The sequence below is a fragment of the Schistocerca serialis genome, chromosome 1, assembly GCF_023864345.2.
Source record: "Schistocerca serialis cubense isolate TAMUIC-IGC-003099 chromosome 1, iqSchSeri2.2, whole genome shotgun sequence".
Lineage (NCBI taxonomy): Eukaryota > Metazoa > Arthropoda > Insecta > Orthoptera > Acrididae > Schistocerca > Schistocerca serialis.
This window is the reverse complement of record NC_064638.1, coordinates 242340415-242361359: the sequence shown is the minus strand read 5'-3', so window position 1 is coordinate 242361359 and position 20945 is coordinate 242340415. Positions and strand designations below refer to the sequence as shown.

Genomic DNA, 20945 nt, shown 5'->3' with positions numbered 1-20945 from the left:
CGCAAAGATAGACGCGAAATTCAAACAGCAGAACACTCAGATTGACGAACGCTTTAATCTTCATATACAAAACAGTGATACGCGTTTCCGCAAATTTATTCAGGATCAAAACAAAGTGAAACGACAAGTAATGGAAACAATTACAGCACAGAGACAGGAAGACAAACGTAAAATGTTTGCGAAGGCAAAAATGTATGTAGACAATAATATTGCTACAGTGTCCGACGAGATTAATTCCATCAAGCAGTCGAACACAGAATTACGTGACGAAATTTCTGACCTTCAATTGAAAAGACACATACATAACCGATTATCAAACAGTGACCGACAGACTCGAACAATTAGAACTAACACAGGATTCCGATGTCGTCAAAGCTGACGTTAAAAAACTGAACGAAACTACACGTAAGTTGCAAAAACAGATTAATGCGTCTGATTCTAAAACCGATGATCAGGTTAAAATACTGACTGAAAAATGTGATGAATTGGCCAGTCGTATTGACGTTATAGAAAGTAGTAATGACAATAAGTCAGACGATACTGCACCGGTTTCATTTAACCAAACACCTGAATTTCAAAATTTACAGCAGACAATTAATGAGATCGATTCGTCCAATAACACGTTGCGTAGAAAGTTACCGAGTTTACAACAAGAAGTAACAGGGATGAAAAGTATTTCAGTTAATAACACATCACAGAATCCGCCACGTTGCGAGCATTTGTCAGACTTACGCAGCGCGTATAATGTGAACAATTTACAGAAACTACGCGAATTAAAATCCGAAAAGCTACGCGACTTAAAATCTGAAAAGCTATGCAACTTGAAATCCGAAATGACACAGACGAACAGATTCACACACAAACCCGAACGTGTTTTCAAATTCAATGACGAGAACGTAGATTACGAGCAATTTTTATCCGCAAGAAAATGTAAAGAATTTGATAATGACAGAACACAGGTACACGATTTGCACTGTATACGACAATTTATTTTTGTGCTTTCACCGCTATTGCCTGTAATGCAGAAGCTAGCTTTGAACCAGATGCGACAATTTATTTTTGTATTTACAACAGCGTAGCCTATAATGCAGAAATTTGAATTAGCACGGATACAACAATTTGCCTTTGGAATTTTACCGCCATTGCCTGCAACGCAAAAGCTAAAATTTATTTGCAGTGCGTAATAGACCTCAGGGGATTCATTACGCTTTAATGAATATGTGCCGTAGCGTGCATAGGGCCCCGAGCTGTAGTAGTGCTGTTTCATCTTTAGTTTTCTGCACTGCTGCCTTCTCTTCTACTATCCTTTATATCTATCAAAACTGCTCTTTAACTATTGCTCTATCTAGGATTAAGAATATGTAATGAAAACCGGATATGACAAATCTTTACCGAATGTGACAGTTTTATTAAGCACTCCCGTAATGACAACTACCGCCGTAATTTTGATAACAGATAAAATCATAATCATCAGTATGTATAAAATTTTGAGCAATCGGAACCACATTTTTAGTAACAATAGATGTTTTTCACCACAACAGCATGAAAGTCAGCCGCTTAGCATACCTAACCAACAATGCAGTCTACAAGGTCAACCAAACTTTAATGTTTCGCCGCGTGCACGTATAGTCTCAGGTCCAACAAATAGTAACGCACGACAGCAAGGAAATAACTACGTATAGAAAACACAGTATTTGAATTCCTATCGCAATTCACCGTATAGAAGTGACTATCATAACCAACGTAAAAATAATGAGCACAATTTTCAGCGTACATTTAATAACAGTCGATCTTTTCAGCAGCAAGAACATCAGCAACAACACATTATCATGAATGATCCAGACAATAGGTGTCATCCAGAGCGTAATACGCCTGGAAGAAGTAATAGAACTGTTCAAATAGTCGAAATGCCACAGCATCCTCCCGTAAATAATAGCACGTACGACAGAATTTGACCAGACACAGTACAGGTTGCATATTCCAGTAACGTAAGCAATGATTTAGACACGCAGAATCTTGTTCACGAAAATGTTATTAATTTTGACGCCATCCGACACACGTTTGCATTAAAGACAGAATCACGACGTATGTAGACGACATTTTTATCGCAGAAGCTAACTGGTCTAAACACAATCTGATTCTTGAACAACTGTTACAAACTTTTCGTGCACAAGGACTTACAGTTAATCTTAGTAAATCGCACTTTGGCAAAACTTCCATAAAATTTCTTGGACACGTAATTTCAGCAGAAGGCATTGCACCTGATCCGGAGAAACTTCAAGCTCTACGTGACATTACTGTTCCTACGACAAAGAAGCAATTACGCGGTTTTTTGGGCTTAATTAACTTTTTTTGTAAATTTATTCATCACTCTGCTTTAGACACACCCAGATTATGCCAATTAACAGGTAAAAACAGTATTTGGTCTTGGGATAAGCAAGCACATTGTGAATTCATGAACCTGAAACATGCTCTGTTGAATGCACCACTTTTATCGCACCCAGATCTTACTAGAAATTTTTCCATTGCCACCGACAGTTCCAACACCGCTTTAGGCGTACACATTTTCCAGGAAATTGAAGAAGATGGTTCAATAGTAATTAAAAACATCGCATTTGCAAGTCGCATTCTGTCACCTGCTGAACGAAATTATTCCGTTACAGAATTGGAAACACTATGTGTTGTATGGGCTTTTACGAGATTTAGGCACTTTCTTTATGGCTGACATACCACCGTTTACACAGACCACAGAGCGATACAATTTTTACTTTCGGCTAAATTCACTCACGACAGATTAAGCAGATGGAAACTTTATTTACAAGAATTTAATTTTACAATAGTTCACATTCCCGGCACACAAAATGTTATAGCAGACGCACTATCGCGTTCCCTGAGCAACAATCAGCAAGACGTAGCAACCAACTTCTGCAAAGCAAATTTCAGTGTCATGTACATTCAGCAAGTTGCATTTGAAAACTTTATTTCATCGTCATTACAGGACATAGCAAAGGAGCAAAATAAAGACAACGTGTGGAAAGAAATTAAACACCTTTGGCAAGATAAGAATAATGTTACGATTAGAAACCATTACACTGTACGCAATGACATTCTGTTTCGCCGCTCTCATCCTGACAGCAACAATTGGTTATTATGCATTCCTGACGAACTGGTTAACAAATTAATCTGGTACACTCATTTAAGTTACGCACATTACGGAGCACGAAAATGTTTTCTTATACTGAGACAGAACTGTTATTCTACCAACATGGAGAAACGTATACGACGAGTTTTAGCGTCATGTAAAATTTGCCAGAAAGCTAAGTCAGACACCACTTCACATATTCCTCCTTTATATCCCATTGTACCTGTTAAATTAAAACATATGGCCGCTGTAGACATTTTTGGTCCGATTCCGAGAACTAACAGAGGTTTTTGCTACATCTTTGTCGCTGTTGAGCTCACTTCAAAATTTGTTACTTTCACTCCGTTACGCAAAGCTACTGCTAAAACTGTTTCGAAAGCATTTGTAAAACATTTTCTATTTCATCTAGGTCATGTGATGAAAGTAATTTCTGACAATGGACCACAATTTCGTTGTGGTATATGGACACGCATGTTACGAGCTAGAAACATTTCTCCGATTTATATATCCAAGTACCATGATTCTTCGAACCCTTGTGAACGGTTAATGAAAGAAATTGGTAAGCTGTGCCGAATATACTGCCACAAAAGACATATTGATTGGGATACACACATACTCTCATTCCAAGATGTAATTAATTCCATTCCAAATGAATCCACTATGCTATCTCCGTCTGTTATACTGAAAAACGTTGAACCACCAAACAAAATTAAAGAATTAATAAACTTCCCTACCTGTCGTCGACTAAGACACCACGAAGTAATTGACATTGCGCTGAACAACATCAAACGTGACGCAGAGCGCCGGAGAAGACAGCAAAAACAGGTTTGTAGACGCCGAGACTTTCACGTTGGACAGAAAATATTAGTACGTACACACTATTTATCCAGCAAATTAAAAGGTAAGTGCAGTAAATTTGAACTTCTATACGCAGGTCGATATCGGATTCGCAGCATCCCTCACCCCAATGTTGTACACGTCGAAACTTTGAGAACCAGAAAATCGAAAGGCAACCACCATTGGTCAAATATTAAACCCTTTATTGAATGAAGACACTTTATGATTCGACACACTATGATGCCATTTACTAATTTTTTTATGACCACTTATGCAATTATATTCACATGACTAATTACTGATGATTATCGTATTTTTTCTTGGCAAGTGCCCGGCAAGGTAACGTTAGCAGGTCGCTTTTCTTGTCGTTATACATCAGACCGTGCACATTTTCCATTTTTTTTGTGTATATGATTCTATTCCAGTTTCGTTTATATGCACTGTGAAATAGTTAAGGTATAACACACCAGTTGATTTTGACATTCTTTTTGCCCTATGATATCTCAACATCGTGACTGTTTTACATTTTTCTTTTTTGTTGCTGCATTGTATTATTCTGTGTACATTTTTGCATCTGAACACTGTCAATGTCTTTGACATATTACGTTTTCTGTCATGTTATGCTGTATGGTTAATTATGTCACCATAAACCAGTCATTATTTAGTGGGTATATGATTTAAATGCAAGACATTAATCTTTGTTCATCAATTTCAGAAAGAAATGATGCGTGTAAGAAATAAATTCAACAGAAATGGGAATTTCACCTACGGAATAAACGAAAGAAGATGCAATAACTTTACGAGGAAGAGTAAATGGATCAGGATTAACAAGCATTAACAAGAATATACTATACTCATCATAGAATAGCAGTCTTAACTAATTTTTTCTTTCAGAATACAAGGTGATTGATGCAGGCTGTCAGACTGAACTACACATCTTAGTTTTAGTGATGAAATACGCTAGAGATAAGGAATAGTTGTGTAATGAGTAATGAAGTGATTTTTTTTTGCAGATGATAATGAATGCTGATGAATAATGATGAAGGATATGCTGTTATGAATAATGAAGTTTTTCTTTATAGGTGGTGATAATAATGAAGTTATGATAATACGGATAATGAAGTGATTGATAATGAAGTTTTTTTTTCTTTACAGATGAGGATAATGTTGAAGTTATGTATTTATGCTATGTAGTTATTTAAGTATTTGTTGCAGTTTGCTTTGACAGCAGGTGTTATATTGCATAGTAGGATGACGGAAAGTTTTGGAAAGGACAGCTATGGAACACATTTTTATACACATTTCACTACCTGTTAATTCGAAGTTCACTACTTTTCAGCATAGTATGTGTTCTTCTTTCAGCTCAATAATCCATTTTGTATTTTTTTTTTTCCAGGAGAAGCTTTTCATGATACTTACTAAACCTGTTACTTATTATACCTGTTCTAGTACTTGCATTTTATTTTTTTTACCCATTTGTGTCTATCATTTATAAATGTGATCACATATACTGCCTTGCTACATAACCTTGCTACAGCTGACTCATGACGAATGACGTTACCTATCCTCATTTGCAGCAATAGGTCAAAAGCAAATAGTGTTATGCGTCAGCAATTAATTATCGATCCCAACGCAATGCATTGCTAACAAAAAAAAAATGTATTACCAGTCCCACATAATGTCACTAGTTTATGATAATTCTGAATAATACTGATTAGCTCTGAATAGTATGTCACTTGAGTAATGACTTCTTAATGAGACAAAAAAAAATATATAGAATAATGCTTTGTAACTGGCTAATAACTGCCACTGTTTATTGTAATGAGACTACTTATAATGCCCATGATTATTAATGCTATGATTGTAATTCGCTGATTTTTAATAATGACTTCTTAATGATCTGAATAATACTGAATGAGGAACAATGTTTTATACTATTCGATACTTGATGGCCACTGAGTGCCAATAATTAGTGTCACTTAATGAATTACGTTATTAATTATGCCATTAATTAGCTCCTGTTTTCAATGATGATTTTTCATGTTCTATTACTGGCCACTGAGTGCCAATAATTAATGTCACTAAATGAATTATGTTATTAGTTATGCCATTAATTAGCTCTTGTTTCAATGTTGATTTTTCATGTTTTGGCAAATGGCCAATGAGTGCCAATAATTTGTATCACTCAATGTATTATGTTAATGCTAAGCCAATAATTGACTCTCCTTTTCAATGAAGAGTTCTGATGAACATTATTCTGTCATACTAAATATGCTGTGTAACTGGCCAAGGACTGCCACTGTTTATTGTAATACGGTTACCCATGATGCCAATAATTTAATTTTATGAACATTATTCTGTAATACTAAATACATGGTACAGAAATGTTCAATAACTAGGCTATGAATGCCGCAAACTACTACTGTAATTCTCAATAATATGTGACTTAATGTCCTTCACCTTATGAGCTAACTACCCTGAATTACTGGAATGTCAATTTGTCCTGTCCATCCTCATGATCATGGAGCACTATATTTGGTTTTTGCACTAATTCTACGTTGGTGTGCCTTGTAAGAGCGTGGTGTTGACACGACATGCTGTCCACCACCGTGAGCGATGAAGACGTTATTATGGTCCCACTGTTTGGTGTACCTAGTGTACTGCCAAAATGAAAACATGGAACATTACTACGACAGTTCAGTGTCTTGGCTACGCTGATAAATTCTGATGGGAAAAGAACTTCAAATTGTGTCACTTGGTGTTGTACTTCTGTGGAAAGATATGGACTTTCAGAACAGCTGTGTGCAATCTAAAGTGCTACAACCATGATGCAATCCTTCCCTTTCCTATCCTAATAGTGAAAATCATTTTTTGCTAACATCATTTATGTTCATGGATTATACATTTTTTTTTGATTCGATGAACTCCAGTGCGAGTACACTTATGTCACTTGTCGACATGATTTTTTGCCGTTATGTTTATTTGTTGTGAAAATGCTAAAGACATTTTTTCGATTTGTTCTGAAGTACAGTATATGTGCACTCTTGTCTTTTATATTGTATATACATTTTTTATTTTGATGATATGTTCTGAACTACAGTGCATGTGCACTTATGTTATGTGTTAATATGTTTTCTACTGAACTTCAGTGCCTGTGCACTTTTCTCATTTTTCAACATGATTTGTACTCATTCTGTATGTTCAATACTTCAGTGCGTATGCACTTATGTCATTTGTTACTCATTGTATATATATTTCGTCATTTGCTGATATGTTCTCAACTGCAGTGCATGTGCACTCATGTCACTTGTCAACATGAATTTTTGCCATTCTGCTTATTTGTTCTGAAAATGCTAAAGAATTTTTTCAGTGCGTATGCACTCTGTTATCTGTCAAATATTTTGTATATACATTTTTCTGATTTGCTACTATGTTTTGTACTCACATTTTGTCTTTGTCTGATATATTTTGTACTTGGTGTGTGTGCACCACATTTAATTTATGTACTACATTTGAATATTCTGTAAATTGTAAAACTTTCTTGCGATGGCAAGTCCAAATGACTCACCATCGCTGCCAAATTTTTGCCCCCCCCCCCAGTGGAGGGTTATGAAACACGTATGTAACGTAGCAGCGATGGTGAGGCATGATAAAATCTTTGACCAGAGAGCCTTTTATCGTGGTTAGTCTGCGCTTGACCGCGCGAGAGTTGCGAGCAGCAGTCTGTCGGTAGCAGTAGCTCAGTTCAGTTGCGTCCAGTAGTCGGTCGGTAGTAGTCGTGCAGTACAGTTACGAGCAGTCTGTCAGTGGGCAGTCTGTGAGCAGTGCAGTATGTCGATAGTAGCAGTCGAGTGCAGTTGTGTGTGAGGAGTCGGCGGGCGTCGACACGGCATTCTGGTCAAGATTCAGGATGAGGTATACTATTTTTAAATGCGGTCAGCTAATAATGCAAATCAACTGTAACTAATTTGTGCAATATTCGCCCCAATAATAATTTTGATTTCAAAGCAATTTTTTACAAAAAAACCATTTAATTGAACCAATGATTTCCTTCCATTTCCCTTAAAGTAAAGTTTCAGTTAAATTTAAAAAAAAAATTATTTGCAATGCATTTCCTCCAAGCCGTGGCCAACAATGAGAGCAGAAATTTGACATGCAGTTTCAATGAGGTAAGAAATTAATTCTGATTTTTTGCACAGGGCCAAAGACCGATATTTCGGTTTAAATTGAATTTTCATTGTCACTGAAGTTTCATTAGCATTGAATTGTCTGTCATTATTTTCGTGAGAGTTTACACCTTGAGTGAGATTGCGATTCTCATTTTTATTGTCATTAAATTTAATTGCTAGGGAGGTTACGTTTGGCTTCATTTCTATTAAATATTGTCCTTTTTAAAATTTCTGTGGGGACGTTACACTTAGCTCAATGTGCATTAGTATTTAAAAGATAATATCTTATAAAATTTTTTGTGGAAAGGTTACAACATCCATCGTTAGTATACAACGTTTTGCGTACAAAATCGTTACACAAGTAACTTTTCAATCCTAAAAGTATCAATAAGGAATCCACTCCCAAAAAATATAAAAATACATAATACACCTCGTAGATAGAACGAGTTGTGCAAGAGAAACATGTTTAATCTCCACTCAAGTTAACTGCTATGTATCCAACAATTTCGTTGTTAGATTGTCTCGAATATGCAGACCGGTTGCCATGAAACAGGTAGGTAGTTTCTATGCTCACTTTCGTTTTTTTTTTCTAATAACTCTCACAAAAGGACGAAGGAGCCTGAAACGGTCTGATAGGTGCAACTTAAAGGTGAGAGGACGCAGTTATCTCGCTTTGTGTCTAGAGGTGTGAGGGCGGCAGTGTGACGAATTGTGTTTCATTTAGATCCCTTGTCCGCAGCTCGTGATCTAGTGGCTATCGTTGCTGCCTCTGGATCACAGGGTCCCTGGTTCGATTCCCGGCTGGGTTGGAGATTTTTCCTGCCCGAGGACTGGGTGTTGTGTTGTCCTCATCATTTCATCATCATCTTCATCGTTTGTGACAGAGACTAGTTTGGATTGTGAGAAAATGGACTGTGTAAAACTCGGGACTTTGTACCGGCGCTGATGATCGCGCGGTTGGGCGCCCCACGAGCCAAACACAAACTCATTTAGATCCCGAGCAGTGGACGGAGAGTGGTGTTGCGTCAGGTGCTGAATATTCATGCTGTAAATCTTAGCGGTTTGCCCCGAGTGCCGCGCCAACCGTACGTAATGACGCAAACACGAAGGGGCTATCCTGCATACCAAGTTTCTGCGACTGTGTTGTTTGGCACCGGAAACACAAAAGAATGTAGTTGAAATAACATGATGACTTTTGGAATGTAATGAGATAATCTAGAAATTCAGATGACAGTTACTAACACAATGCCTCTAATAATGTATTTGTGCGTAAATAACTTCACTTAAAATAAGTGACAATGATTCTGTCACAACGATTCTCCATTATGAAATATTTTACGAAATGATTAATTCGAAATGTGCTTGCCTACATTCCAGAGTTAAGAATTATTGTCTCGTAATTATTTGAAGGATATCTGTAAGTCATGGATCTGGTTGGGGATCGGTGCTCTTGATGGTGGCCATAAAAATGAGGTATCTATTAACATGAGAGGTAGTAAGCCTGTATTTGTATATACGTGAAAGAAAAACCTTTAATCAAGAATGAGATTTTCACTCTGCAGCGGAGTGTGCGCTGATATGAAACTTCCTGGCAGATTAAAACTGTGTGCCCGACCGAGACTCGAACTCGGGACCTTTGCCTTTCGTGGGCAAGTGCTCTACCATCTGAGCTACCAAAGCACGACTCACGCCCGGTACTCACAGCTTTACTTCTGCCAGTACCTCGTCTCCTACCTTCCAAACTTTACAGAAGCTCTCCTGCGAACCTGGCAGAACCAGCACTCCTGAAAGAAAGGATATTGCGGAGACATGGCTTAGCCACAGCCTGGGGGATGTTTCCAGAATGAGATTTTCACTCTGCAGCGGAGTGTGCGCTGATATGAAACTTCCTGGCAGATTAAAACTGTGTGCCCGACCGAGACTCGAACTCGGGACCTTTGCCTTTCGCGGGCAAGTGCTCTACCATCTGAGCTACCGAAGCACGACTCACGCCCGGTACTCACAGCTTTACTTCTGCCAGTACCTCGTCTCCTACCTTCCAAACTTTACAGAAGCTCTCCTGCGAACCTGGTTCGCAGGAGAGCTTCTGTAAAGTTTGGAAGGTAGGAGACGAGGTACTGGCAGAAGTAAAGCTGTGAGTACCGGGCGTGAGTCGTGCTTCGGTAGCTCAGATGGTAGAGCACTTGCCCGCGAAAGACAAAGGTCCCGAGTTCGAGTCTCGGTCGGGCACACAGTTTTAATCTGCCAGGAAGTTTCAAAACCTTTAATGTTTAAATGGAGTTGCCGGACTTGCACATTTATGATAGTTGAAAAATATTAAGTAAATAACTCGGCCATATTTGTCTGTTGCACAATGGATAGCAGTACGACGTAAAAATGTAAGTTTGCAAGGGAATATTAAGCACGTGCTCTGATTAAAAAATGCGTTTATTGAATACACAACTGAACAAACTAATAAAATAAACAACTAATAAATGGGTGATGGTTGCTGTTCTTCATAACACTCTCGGCTGAGTTACAAAATTACATTTACAACTGCGTCTTGGAGCCCCCAGAACGATTTATCATTAATTATGGAAGGGTCAGAGGAATTTTTCTATGGCGACTTTCACGCCCATATGCACATATAATAGATATCCAGGACAAATACAAGAATAAAGAAAAATCGAATCAGTATGCACGTGGTTAGCGAACAGTCGTTCCCATGATTTCAGTGCACGAAGCAAGTGAACAAGAATTCATTGATAAGAATAAACTGTTAATAGTTGCACCATAGAAGACATTCTGAGACTAATTTGGAAATTTTACCCAGAGAAACAGTAACTGTGACATGTAAGGATTCTGACAATCCGCGAACACCTGGTCGTCACAAAAAAATTCTGCCTAAAATGAATGGTAAAGTTCAGAACAGCTAACAAAATTGGACATGATATTTTCCTGTGAGATACGATCCGCGAACTTGAGGCTCTCAGACCCGTACTTAAAATGTCCTGAGACAACCAAGACCTGTCGAAACTAGACTGCGAACAGAAATCGAAATTTGTGAAGTTTCAGAAATTGTTCAAGTATACTACACACATCAAAAAAATTTTTGATCACCCCGGTTCCCAGCACTCCTGACTGTAGATATTGTCACTGACAAAGGCCCTTTAATTGTTCAGAGATGTCACTAAACCCGCCCAAAGATGTAAACAACCATTCCTGAGCAGCGCCTATTAGACGGAGGGGGTCCGACAGACGATCAGTCATTCCACTAGAAGGAGGTGCGCGGCTCGTGTTGTCTGTAGTTCAACCATGCCTTGATGGTCAATACTGCGGTTCGATAGCGTCAGCATTGTTACTTTGTGCCAGGAAGGGCTCTCAACAAGGGAAATGTGCAGGCGTCCCGGAGTGAACCAAAGTAACGTTATTCGGACGTGGACGAGGTACAGAGATACAGGAACCGTCGATGACATGCCTCACTCAGGCCGCCCAAGGGCTACTACTGCAGTGGATGACCGCTACCTACGGTTTATGGCTCGGAGGAACCCTGACAGCAAAGCCACAATGTTGAATAATGCTTTTCGTGCAGTCACAGGACGTCGTGTTATGACTCAAACTGTGCGCAATAGACTTCATGAAGCGCAGCTTTACTCCCGACGTCCATGGCGAGGTTCATCTTTGCAACCACGACACCATGCAGCGCGGTAGAGATGGGTCCAACAACATGCCGAATGGAACGGTCAGGATTGGTATCATGTTCTCTTCACCAATGAGTATTGCATATGCCTTCAACCGCACAATCGTCAGATGTGTTTGGAGGCAAATCGGTCAGACTGAACGCCTTAGACACACTGTCCAGCGAGTGCAGAAAGGTGGAGGTTCCCTGCTGTTTTGGGGTGGCATTATGTGGAGCCGACGTACGCCACTGGTGGTCATGGAAGGCACCGTAGCCGCTGTACGCTATGTGATGCCGTACTCCGACCGACAGTGCAACCATATCGGCAGCATATTGGCGAGACATGCGTCTTCATGGACGACAAATCACGCCCGAGTCGTGCACATCTTGTGAATGACTTCCTTCAGGATAACGACATCGCTCGACTAGAGTGGCCAGCATCTTCTCCAGCCATGAACCCTATCGAACATACCTGGAATAGATTGAAAAGGGCTGTTTATGGACGAAGTGACCCACCAACTACTCTGAGGGATCTACGCCGAATCGCCGTTGAGTAGTGGGACAATCTGTACCAACAGTGCCTTGATGAACTTGTGGATAGTATGCCACGACGAATAAAGGCATGTATCAACGCGAGAGGACATGCTACTGGGTATTAGAAGTACCGGTGTGTACAGCAATCTGGACCACTAACTCTGAAGGGCTCGCTGTATGGTGGTACAACATGCGATGTGTGGTTTTCAGGAGCAATAAAAAGGGCCGAATGACGTTTATGTTGATCTCTAAACCAATTTTCTGTACAAGTTATTGAACTCTCGGAACGGAGGTGATGCAAAACTTTTTTGATGTGCGGATATTCGTGAGATCTCCAACGAACTGAATCAGACTGAACTGAGAAGATACATCACGAATCCACATTTTTGAACAGAGATAAATGCAACTCGTCACAATGTTTCGAAATTAACCAAAAAAATTTCCGTATACAGAGCAAAGAGCGATGAGAGCAAGACGTTAATTTGGACTGGAGCTGAAATGTACAAAAATAAGGTAATGAATTAACTTTGAATAGGCACACTGACGCTTAGTCGATGTCGCCTGCTTCGCGTCTCCTGGAACACTGCCGAGTGAACGCTTTTGGAACCCACATGTCCCGTTTCTCCCGAAGTGTCCAGAGTGCTTCCCATTGTGGGTTGCCAACACGTACAAGAGTTTCGTCCAGGGCGAACAGAAACCTCATTGCTACATGGTACATGGTATATAGCGTTGGGGCCGGCCGCGGTGGCCGTACGGTTCTAGGCGCTTCAGTCCGGAACCGCGGGACTGCTACGGTCGCAGGTTCGAATCCTGCCTCGGGCATAGATGTGTGTGATGTCCTTAGGTTAGTTAGGTTTAAGTAGTTCTAAGTTCTAGGGGACTGATGACCTAAGATGTTAAGTCCCATAGTACTCAGAGCCATTTGAACCATTTGAGCCATATAGCGTTGGCTATTTTGCCACAGTAGACAGACTACCTGTACTCCCAGAGATCTAGATACGAAAATTTATCTTATACACTGTCATTCATGCCGGCCGCGGTGGCCGAGCGGTTCTAGGAGCTTCAGTCCGGAACCTCGCGACTGCTACGGTCGCAGGTTCGAATCCTGCCTCGGGCATGGATGCGTGTGATGTCCTTAGGTTAGTTAGGTTTAAGTAGTTCTAAGTTCTAGGAGACTGATGACCTCAGATGTTAAGTCCCATAGTGCTCAGAGCCATTTGAACCATTTGAACTGTCATTCATGTTTTTGAATCATTAGGTGAGGGGAGGAAGGATGTGTATACTGACATATTGCACATAGATATACTGAATATGCGTGTGGCGCTCCGATAAAAAACAAAAATCTTAGTAAAATGTGAAGCGAAATAAAGGTAATATACCTTGTGGCCCCTGAAGACACACTCACCTGCCCAGTCTTTTTTTATGTAGTTTCCAGTTTGCGCCCAGAATTGAGGTGCCAAAGGTAGGTACATTGAGTTAAATGTTAAGCAAGATGATGAAGAGGCTAATGTGGAACCCTTCAATTATTCGTAGAGAGGCGGTTTCTTCATACGCTTCTTGAATGAGCTGATTATCGTTGCGGAAGCACACAATTTTTTCAAAAGAAAGCCTACTCTTTGGTCATAATCTCTGGATACTGCGTTTATGTGCAATGTAAACGTTGTTTGTCAAATGATTGTTAACGTGATAGTCAGAATGTAAACAAGTTTCACATGTCCGCAGTAAGTTAGGAGTTTACAGTTACAGGAACCCGACTACCTCTTTCAGATTGTTAAACAACTCAGTAGCACCCACAAAATTTCCGAGAATCCAGTCAACGATTTCTTGCTTAAGAGCTTACATATTTCTAATCTTCAGTTGAGTAAATGCGGCGATAAACATTATTGTGACAAGTGTAAATTACTTCCAGTAGAGGACACCCGATTCCTGCATCCAGACAGACACTCTGGCGGACAGTTTTAACTTGTCACAGAAATATTCAGGTTCTTGCTCTTCTGCAGCTACGCCTCATGTGTTAGACATAACATAAAGCGTTTTCTGGATACGTGTTGGTTTCTTGATATTGTATGTAGCGGTTTCGAAGCAAAATTAGAAAGACAGGAAGTACATGTTGATTCCTTCGGTGTCCTTGACAGTGTCACCTTTTTTGTTTCGTCAATATTCTGACTGGTTTGATGCAGCTCGCAATGAATTCATGTACTGTGCTCACCTCTTCATCTCATAAGAGCATTTGCACTTGCTAAATGTAATACTGTCTCTATCGTAATCTACAGCATTTACGCTCTTTCCTTTGAGTCATCAGTTTTCTGACTGCTCTGATGGAGCCCGCCACGAATTTCTCCCCTGTGCCAATCTCTTCATCTCAGATTAGCAGTTGCAAACTACGTCCCACCGTCTACAGGTCGCTCAATTACCATGGAGGCTATCCCTTGATGTGTTAACTCATATCCTGTCCCTTCTTCTTGTCAACTTTTTTTACATGTACCTCTCCTCGCCAACTCTGCAGAAAACTCCTTTATGTATGAACAGTCCACCCACATACTTTATCCTAAGAAAGTTAGGCAGTTAATGACACTGTTGAATGTTATTTCCTACATGTTAGTAGTTTTTGTTTTCAGAAAAATATTTTATGTGACATCAGAACTAGTAAAGTATCTAAAACGAGGTTATACAGTAATCTGATTTTTAAAATATTTAATGGGGATCATCTGGAAACAAATTCATGTCTGTTAAATATTTCTTTGAACACCATATTAATAAGGGACACTCTCAAATAACCATCTTGAGTTTCTTTTGGTGGTCGAAAAGCAGACCTCGTTAACATTTCTAAGGACGTGTCTTTCTGCGGTTAGTTTCGACGCAAACCATGCGTATTGGATCATATTATGAAAAACAGGAGATGATGACTGATGGTGAATGATCGAGAGAATTTTGATACAATCTTCTGGCCGCGTGTGATTAGCCGAGCGGTCTAGGGCGCTGCGGTCATGGACTGTGCGGCTGGTCCCGGCGGAGGTTCGAGTCCTCCCTCGGGCATGGGTGTGTGTGTTTGTCCTTAGGATAATTTATGTTACGTAGTGTGTAAGCTTAGGGACTGATGACCTTAGCAGTTAAGTCTCATAAGATTTCACACACATTTTGAACAATCTTCTCGTGAATTAATCTCTCGTTCCTGTTCAATTGACGTGGGCAATTTTGCACGCTTTAAAGAAATTTTTCAGCTGTCTGTAAAAATAAACATCACATGGCTGCACTAGTGGTGTATACTTCGGTGGAATAACTTTGGGGGTACAGGTGGGACGTTGTGCGTCGTCCTGGAAAACCTCGTCATACAGTTCTGGTTGTGTTTGCCCTCCCCAGGAGTCGACGATGAGGAGAAACCTCTTGTCCCCAAGGTAGGGCTTCAAAGATGTTTTAAGAAACTCGTTGTACGTGTTTGTAGTCAGCTTTCCAGATTTTGATGACGTCATAATGACGTTCTTGTATGTTTTGGAGTATTCATCGATCGTCTTCTGGACTCGGGGTCCAAATGCACCTGTTATCTCCTGCAGGCATACGAAAACACTCGGCAGGACACGTCCAGAAAAAGTAATAGCATATTGTGCTGTACACGAATGCGTAACTTTATTCATGTCCACTCTGTTCACAAGTACGGTCGTGCTTCTTTTGTGGATGACTGGTACTGACATCCTAAAAGCAAATGAAACAGCACGATATTTAATGGCCGAAACGATTGTACAATTACATGATTATATAAGAGAATTATTCAAATGGGTATTCGTTGTTTGAAATACCATTTATAGAATGTGATTTCATTTTGTGTCACATACTTGTCTGATCCTTGTTGATAATATAGTCCTTGTCAAAAGTGGGCGTTAAATCTCGAGTTCGTAGCCGTAAAGTTTCTGCAACAGCCAAGGTTTCTTCCAATGTCACTGTTTCCTTTCGTGATACGAATTTTGATACTTTCCGTTGACGAGTTCTGTACCGTTGTTTAAATCTCGCCACCCACCGATTAGAAGCTTTAAATTTCAAGTTTTCATATTTGGGGCCGCTGCTAAAGCCCATTGTTGCAGATTTCGAGAGGTAACTTGCTGGTAATTGTGCCTAGCTTCGACAAAACGATCGTAAGTCCACGAATCTATCGCTGTGTATTTGTCAAATACAGACCCACCCTTTTTAATTTAGTCTTCCCATCGTGATAAATACTTTTTTTTTTTAAAAAAAAAATAACGATGACATCCTTTACTTTTCAGCGCCTGCGGACTCCATCGAGGATGTGCTTTCGCAATGTTGACGCATTGTATTTTGTATTCTAGCGGTATATACGTAGGCTCTTTGGATTTTTTTCCCTGGGGGTTCACACTCGTCCGAAGAATCGTCTATTGTAACCTCTTCGAATTCTAAATCTTCATCACCTTCATTCTCTTGAAGTAACTCTTTATCAACCACGATAGTGTTTTCACTCAAGAAATCTATCAGAGTGTTGTATAACTTCTGTGTCATCATCATAGCTTCGTGTGGAATTGACGGCGAATCTTCTGACGCTAGTAAATCGTTTTCAACCAGCAGTGCATTGAAATGGGTAACTGCATCTTTAATCAGCAACTTCAATTTCTCGCTGTGTAGAGAATCGTAGGTAATATCTTCTACAAGTCCTTCAGAACTCGCGATATGTTCACTTCGAAGCATTGTAACTACAAAACGTTAGCAGCAGGAAAAACTTACACACACGTGTACTCGTTCCAAGCGCGCAAAAGCAACTGCTAAGTTCTTCTTCCCTGTTTGTAGTGCAGGGAGCGCGGATGCGAGGCTATCCCTTCGCTCTCCAAGTTTGTCAAATGCCACTTTGTGGGGACCCTCGTTTATAGCGATCTCATGACATTGAAGTTGATCGTGTACCTAAACTAGTCGGATAGAAGCCTTACGCTCCTGTTCGACGGATGTTATGTGTAATATACATGATAGAAATGAAATATTGTCAGTATGCAATACTAACGAATATCTAAAGGATATAATTTGGTTGGAAAAGTTGGAAATGTTGAAAGAACAAAAGTTTTCAATTTGAACTTCATTGTGTTTTTTTTTTCAATAAGGAAAAGCAAATAGATACTTTGAAAACACGAAGCACGAATTGCTACCAATATTGCATCGGCCACCGCGCCATTTGGTTCAGTGAGCGGACGCATCGGTATTATATACTCTAGGACTGAAAGTTTCGGAGCGTTTTTCTCGTGAATGGCTGGCCATCTGGCCGTATGGCTAGGGCATTGTAACACTATGGGGTAGTGCTGCAAACACGCGCCGTCCCACACCGAACTTCATTTCCCAACCTTGGCACTTCCCTTGTAAGTCTATATTTGCCTTCTACCGACATAAGCCGCCTTACCCCACAGTATAATTCACTGAGCTGAAGTTCCCCATGAGGGAGCGTTTTTCATTACCTTCTACCGCCGACTGTCGTAAAACTACGATACGTCATCGCATCTATCGTAGGTAGACCCACATCCCCCATTCCAGCAGTAAATTCTGAATCACTGGCTGTTAAACGTTAAACTTCTCTCAAGTCCTAAAAACCGAACATTTTACGGCTTCACCGATATCCCCCAGTAATTTACTTCCTCTGCATGGAAGCCTGTGAAAAGAATTGTGTTTACAGGTGTGGACGTTTCGAGGTAATTTTCGGCACATAAAAGCTTAGATATCGTCGAATCTCAGGCTCTCAGCTGACGTGTGGGTAGGCATTCCTCATTTCCGTTAACTTTACACGTGTTCCATGAAAATTAACGTGTATTTCTTCAGTCGGCTTTTATGTTACCCCCCAAACTAACAAACCTACTCTTTAAATCACACCACAGCCGAAAACTTATCAAAAGGGAGTTTATTTTTCGAAATTATCTGTCAATTCCTAAACATTGTGGCTGTTTCCGAAATCTGTCTGAATGAAACAGGTAGCCTTGATCCCAAGCCCTAATATTCGGAATAAAATACAACTCTATCTATATAGTTCTGCTTAGTTACAAGGCTGCTTTCAACCGGTCTGGTTAAAAATATCTGTAAAAGCTATTTTTACCAGAGCAAAATACGTTCTCGAACACTAACTAAACATATGACTGCCTAACGTTAATTCACTGCCGCTGCGAGGTGATTTCCATAAGACGACTGAATTAAAAGTTGAAATTCTAGAGAAAAAACAATGGTTCTAGCTTGCAAACGTCGATTAAGATTTTTCGTTTTAAAACTTCATATCACTCTAAAGCGCACGTAAAGATGAAAGCACAATTTTCTCACCTGTTCACTCACTTTCCTTGCAATACAAATGACAATCGAAAAGATACACAGTTGGCTTTGTCTTCAACAGAATTACAAACACTGCACCTTGTTTTGTTACAGTACGCAGACAAATCTATTTCAGAACATAACTCAGTAAATAACGTAGTTATAGCCTGGCGGATAGAAAAGTCATCAGTCCAGTCCGAATACAAAGCACCGAGTGACCTAATTACAATGCAACCTTAATTTCCCTTATCTGAAAACCACCGTTGGCTTTGGAGGTTATCTAACCGTAATCTGTACGTGTTCTTCACATCCTCCGTCACATCCACACCTGTTTTGTGGTTATTCAGTCCCCATGTGATGCTGGCTGACGGCTCCGATGTTATTTCCGTGCCAACAATATGAGGTTTTCCTAAAGCACAGATTAATGAAAGAAATTTCCCAGGTTGTCTCCCTTTTTTATCATTTAGCAACGGATCCCTTTTTATAGACCCTCCTCCGTTTTAAATTAATATTTTAAGGGGAATAAAATAAGCCGATATAACTTGACCACTACATCCGTTTCCAATTAGACGAAAGCACACTCAGATAAATTTGCATAGTTTTTTCGTAGCACAAACTTATTCTCTTGAGTTAAAATTTGGTGACGTCAGTCAACATTTCTTTTGTGTGTACTGTTTTTTACATGGTCTCCGTTGTGTTATGGACTTACGCCAGAGCTGTGTAAGAGCACTCGTTCCCTGTAAGTAATTGCTCGTATCCTGTGCTCGCACACATGTGGCACTCCATGAATTACGCTCTCATGATATTGAGTTTGTTCTCAGTCTTCACATGTGTCTATAAATTAATGTTTTCCATTATGGCAACACATGCCTATGTTGACTTTTCATCGTGTCTGGTGGCTTAGGATGGTGCCACTCCATTCCAATGACTGCCTTTACGTTTCCAGCTCGAAGTGAGGCACGTCGCCCATAATGAACGTGACAGAAAGAATTCTCCATTGGCCTCAAATAGCTCCAACAGTTCAAATAAAATGACTTTTGAATCTTGTGGTCTATTGTGAGCTTTATAGAGCCAGTCTTGATAATTCCTTTGAATATCCAAGACTGCCATTTGCAGATGCACTTCCAATGCTCAGCAGTAACTGTAGAGCCAATTGTTGAGTTGTGATGCGCTAGTCTGAACGAATAATGGCGTACAAGCGATTCAGGATGTCTGTGCGATGGCTACGACAGGACGTCCGGAATGTATTCGGTCATGGAGCTCAGTTTCTAATGCTTTAACTCGCTTTATTCATCGTCCAACAGTACTCCTGTCAACTGCATTATTACCATACACTACACACACGTCTTTATGGAATCTTTTTATTTTTATTTATTTATTTGTTCACCACAGTTTCACTTTCCGCAACGAAGAATTCGATTGTAATACTTTACTTATAACGAGTGTCTAGCTTAGGCGCCATTTTTATGGTTCACTACGGCACTGCCATCTGCTGGAGTTGTTCGAAATTTTTCAGAAGTGCATAAGAAACATCAAACTTCAATTACCGAAGAGGAAGTTTTCCTCTGTGTATATAACGGCTATAGTTTCACAGGTAATGTCAAACTTTCAAGAAACTGTGTTGTTGCAGAAACCTAACCTGAAGCGCCCATGGTTTCAGTCTACATCACTGCCTGTGGAACACGGCTATCTGGCACTAACGTCTTAGCACCATGAATTAGTTTAGTTAATAAATATAAAGTATCGAATTATACAGTGTCCTTTAAACTTGCTCTATAGTGAAAACTTACCTTGTCCACGTACTAGGTGGTTATAATTAATCGTACTTGTCGAGTGGGTAGCTATCTTATGAGACTTTTTCATAAAATTATGTCATGATTTGATCCCGCAGGGACGACGGAGACGAGCCAGGTCCAAAATGACGTGGAGACGATCGCTTTAAGCAGAAAGTAAACAGGAAGGAACCTGATGGGAAGAAGTCAAAATCCTATCAGATGGTTCAAATGGCTCTGAGCACCATGGGACTTAACATCTGAGGTCATGTCCCCCAGGCTTTGAACTACGTAAACCTAACTAACCTAAGGACATCTAACATATCTATTCCCGAGGCAGGGTTCGAACCTGCGACCGTAGCAGCAGCGCGGTTCCGGACTGAAGCACCTAGAACCGTTCGGCCACAGCGGCCGGCTCCTAGCAGAAGACAGATGAAGATGGTGATCCTTTGTTGCAGCCCTATGCACCACATAATGAGTTGAAGGAATTATTACTAATAAAAAAATATCATGAATTATCGCAGCTTATGGCTAATAGAGATAATTAAATACGC

At 40.0% G+C, this 20945-nt stretch overlaps 1 protein-coding gene across 1 annotated transcript in view; it reads left to right on the top strand.

The window, feature by feature from the left end:
- The window catches only part of LOC126463402 (uncharacterized), a 137660-nt gene extending 117088 nt beyond the window's left edge, over positions 1 to 20572 (top strand). The window contains exon 4 of the mRNA XM_050096158.1: positions 20511 to 20572. Coding sequence (XP_049952115.1) covers positions 20511 to 20572 — 62 coding nt within the window. The remainder of the gene's footprint in view (positions 1 to 20510) is intronic.
- The last annotated feature ends 373 nt before the right edge of the window (positions 20573 to 20945 follow it).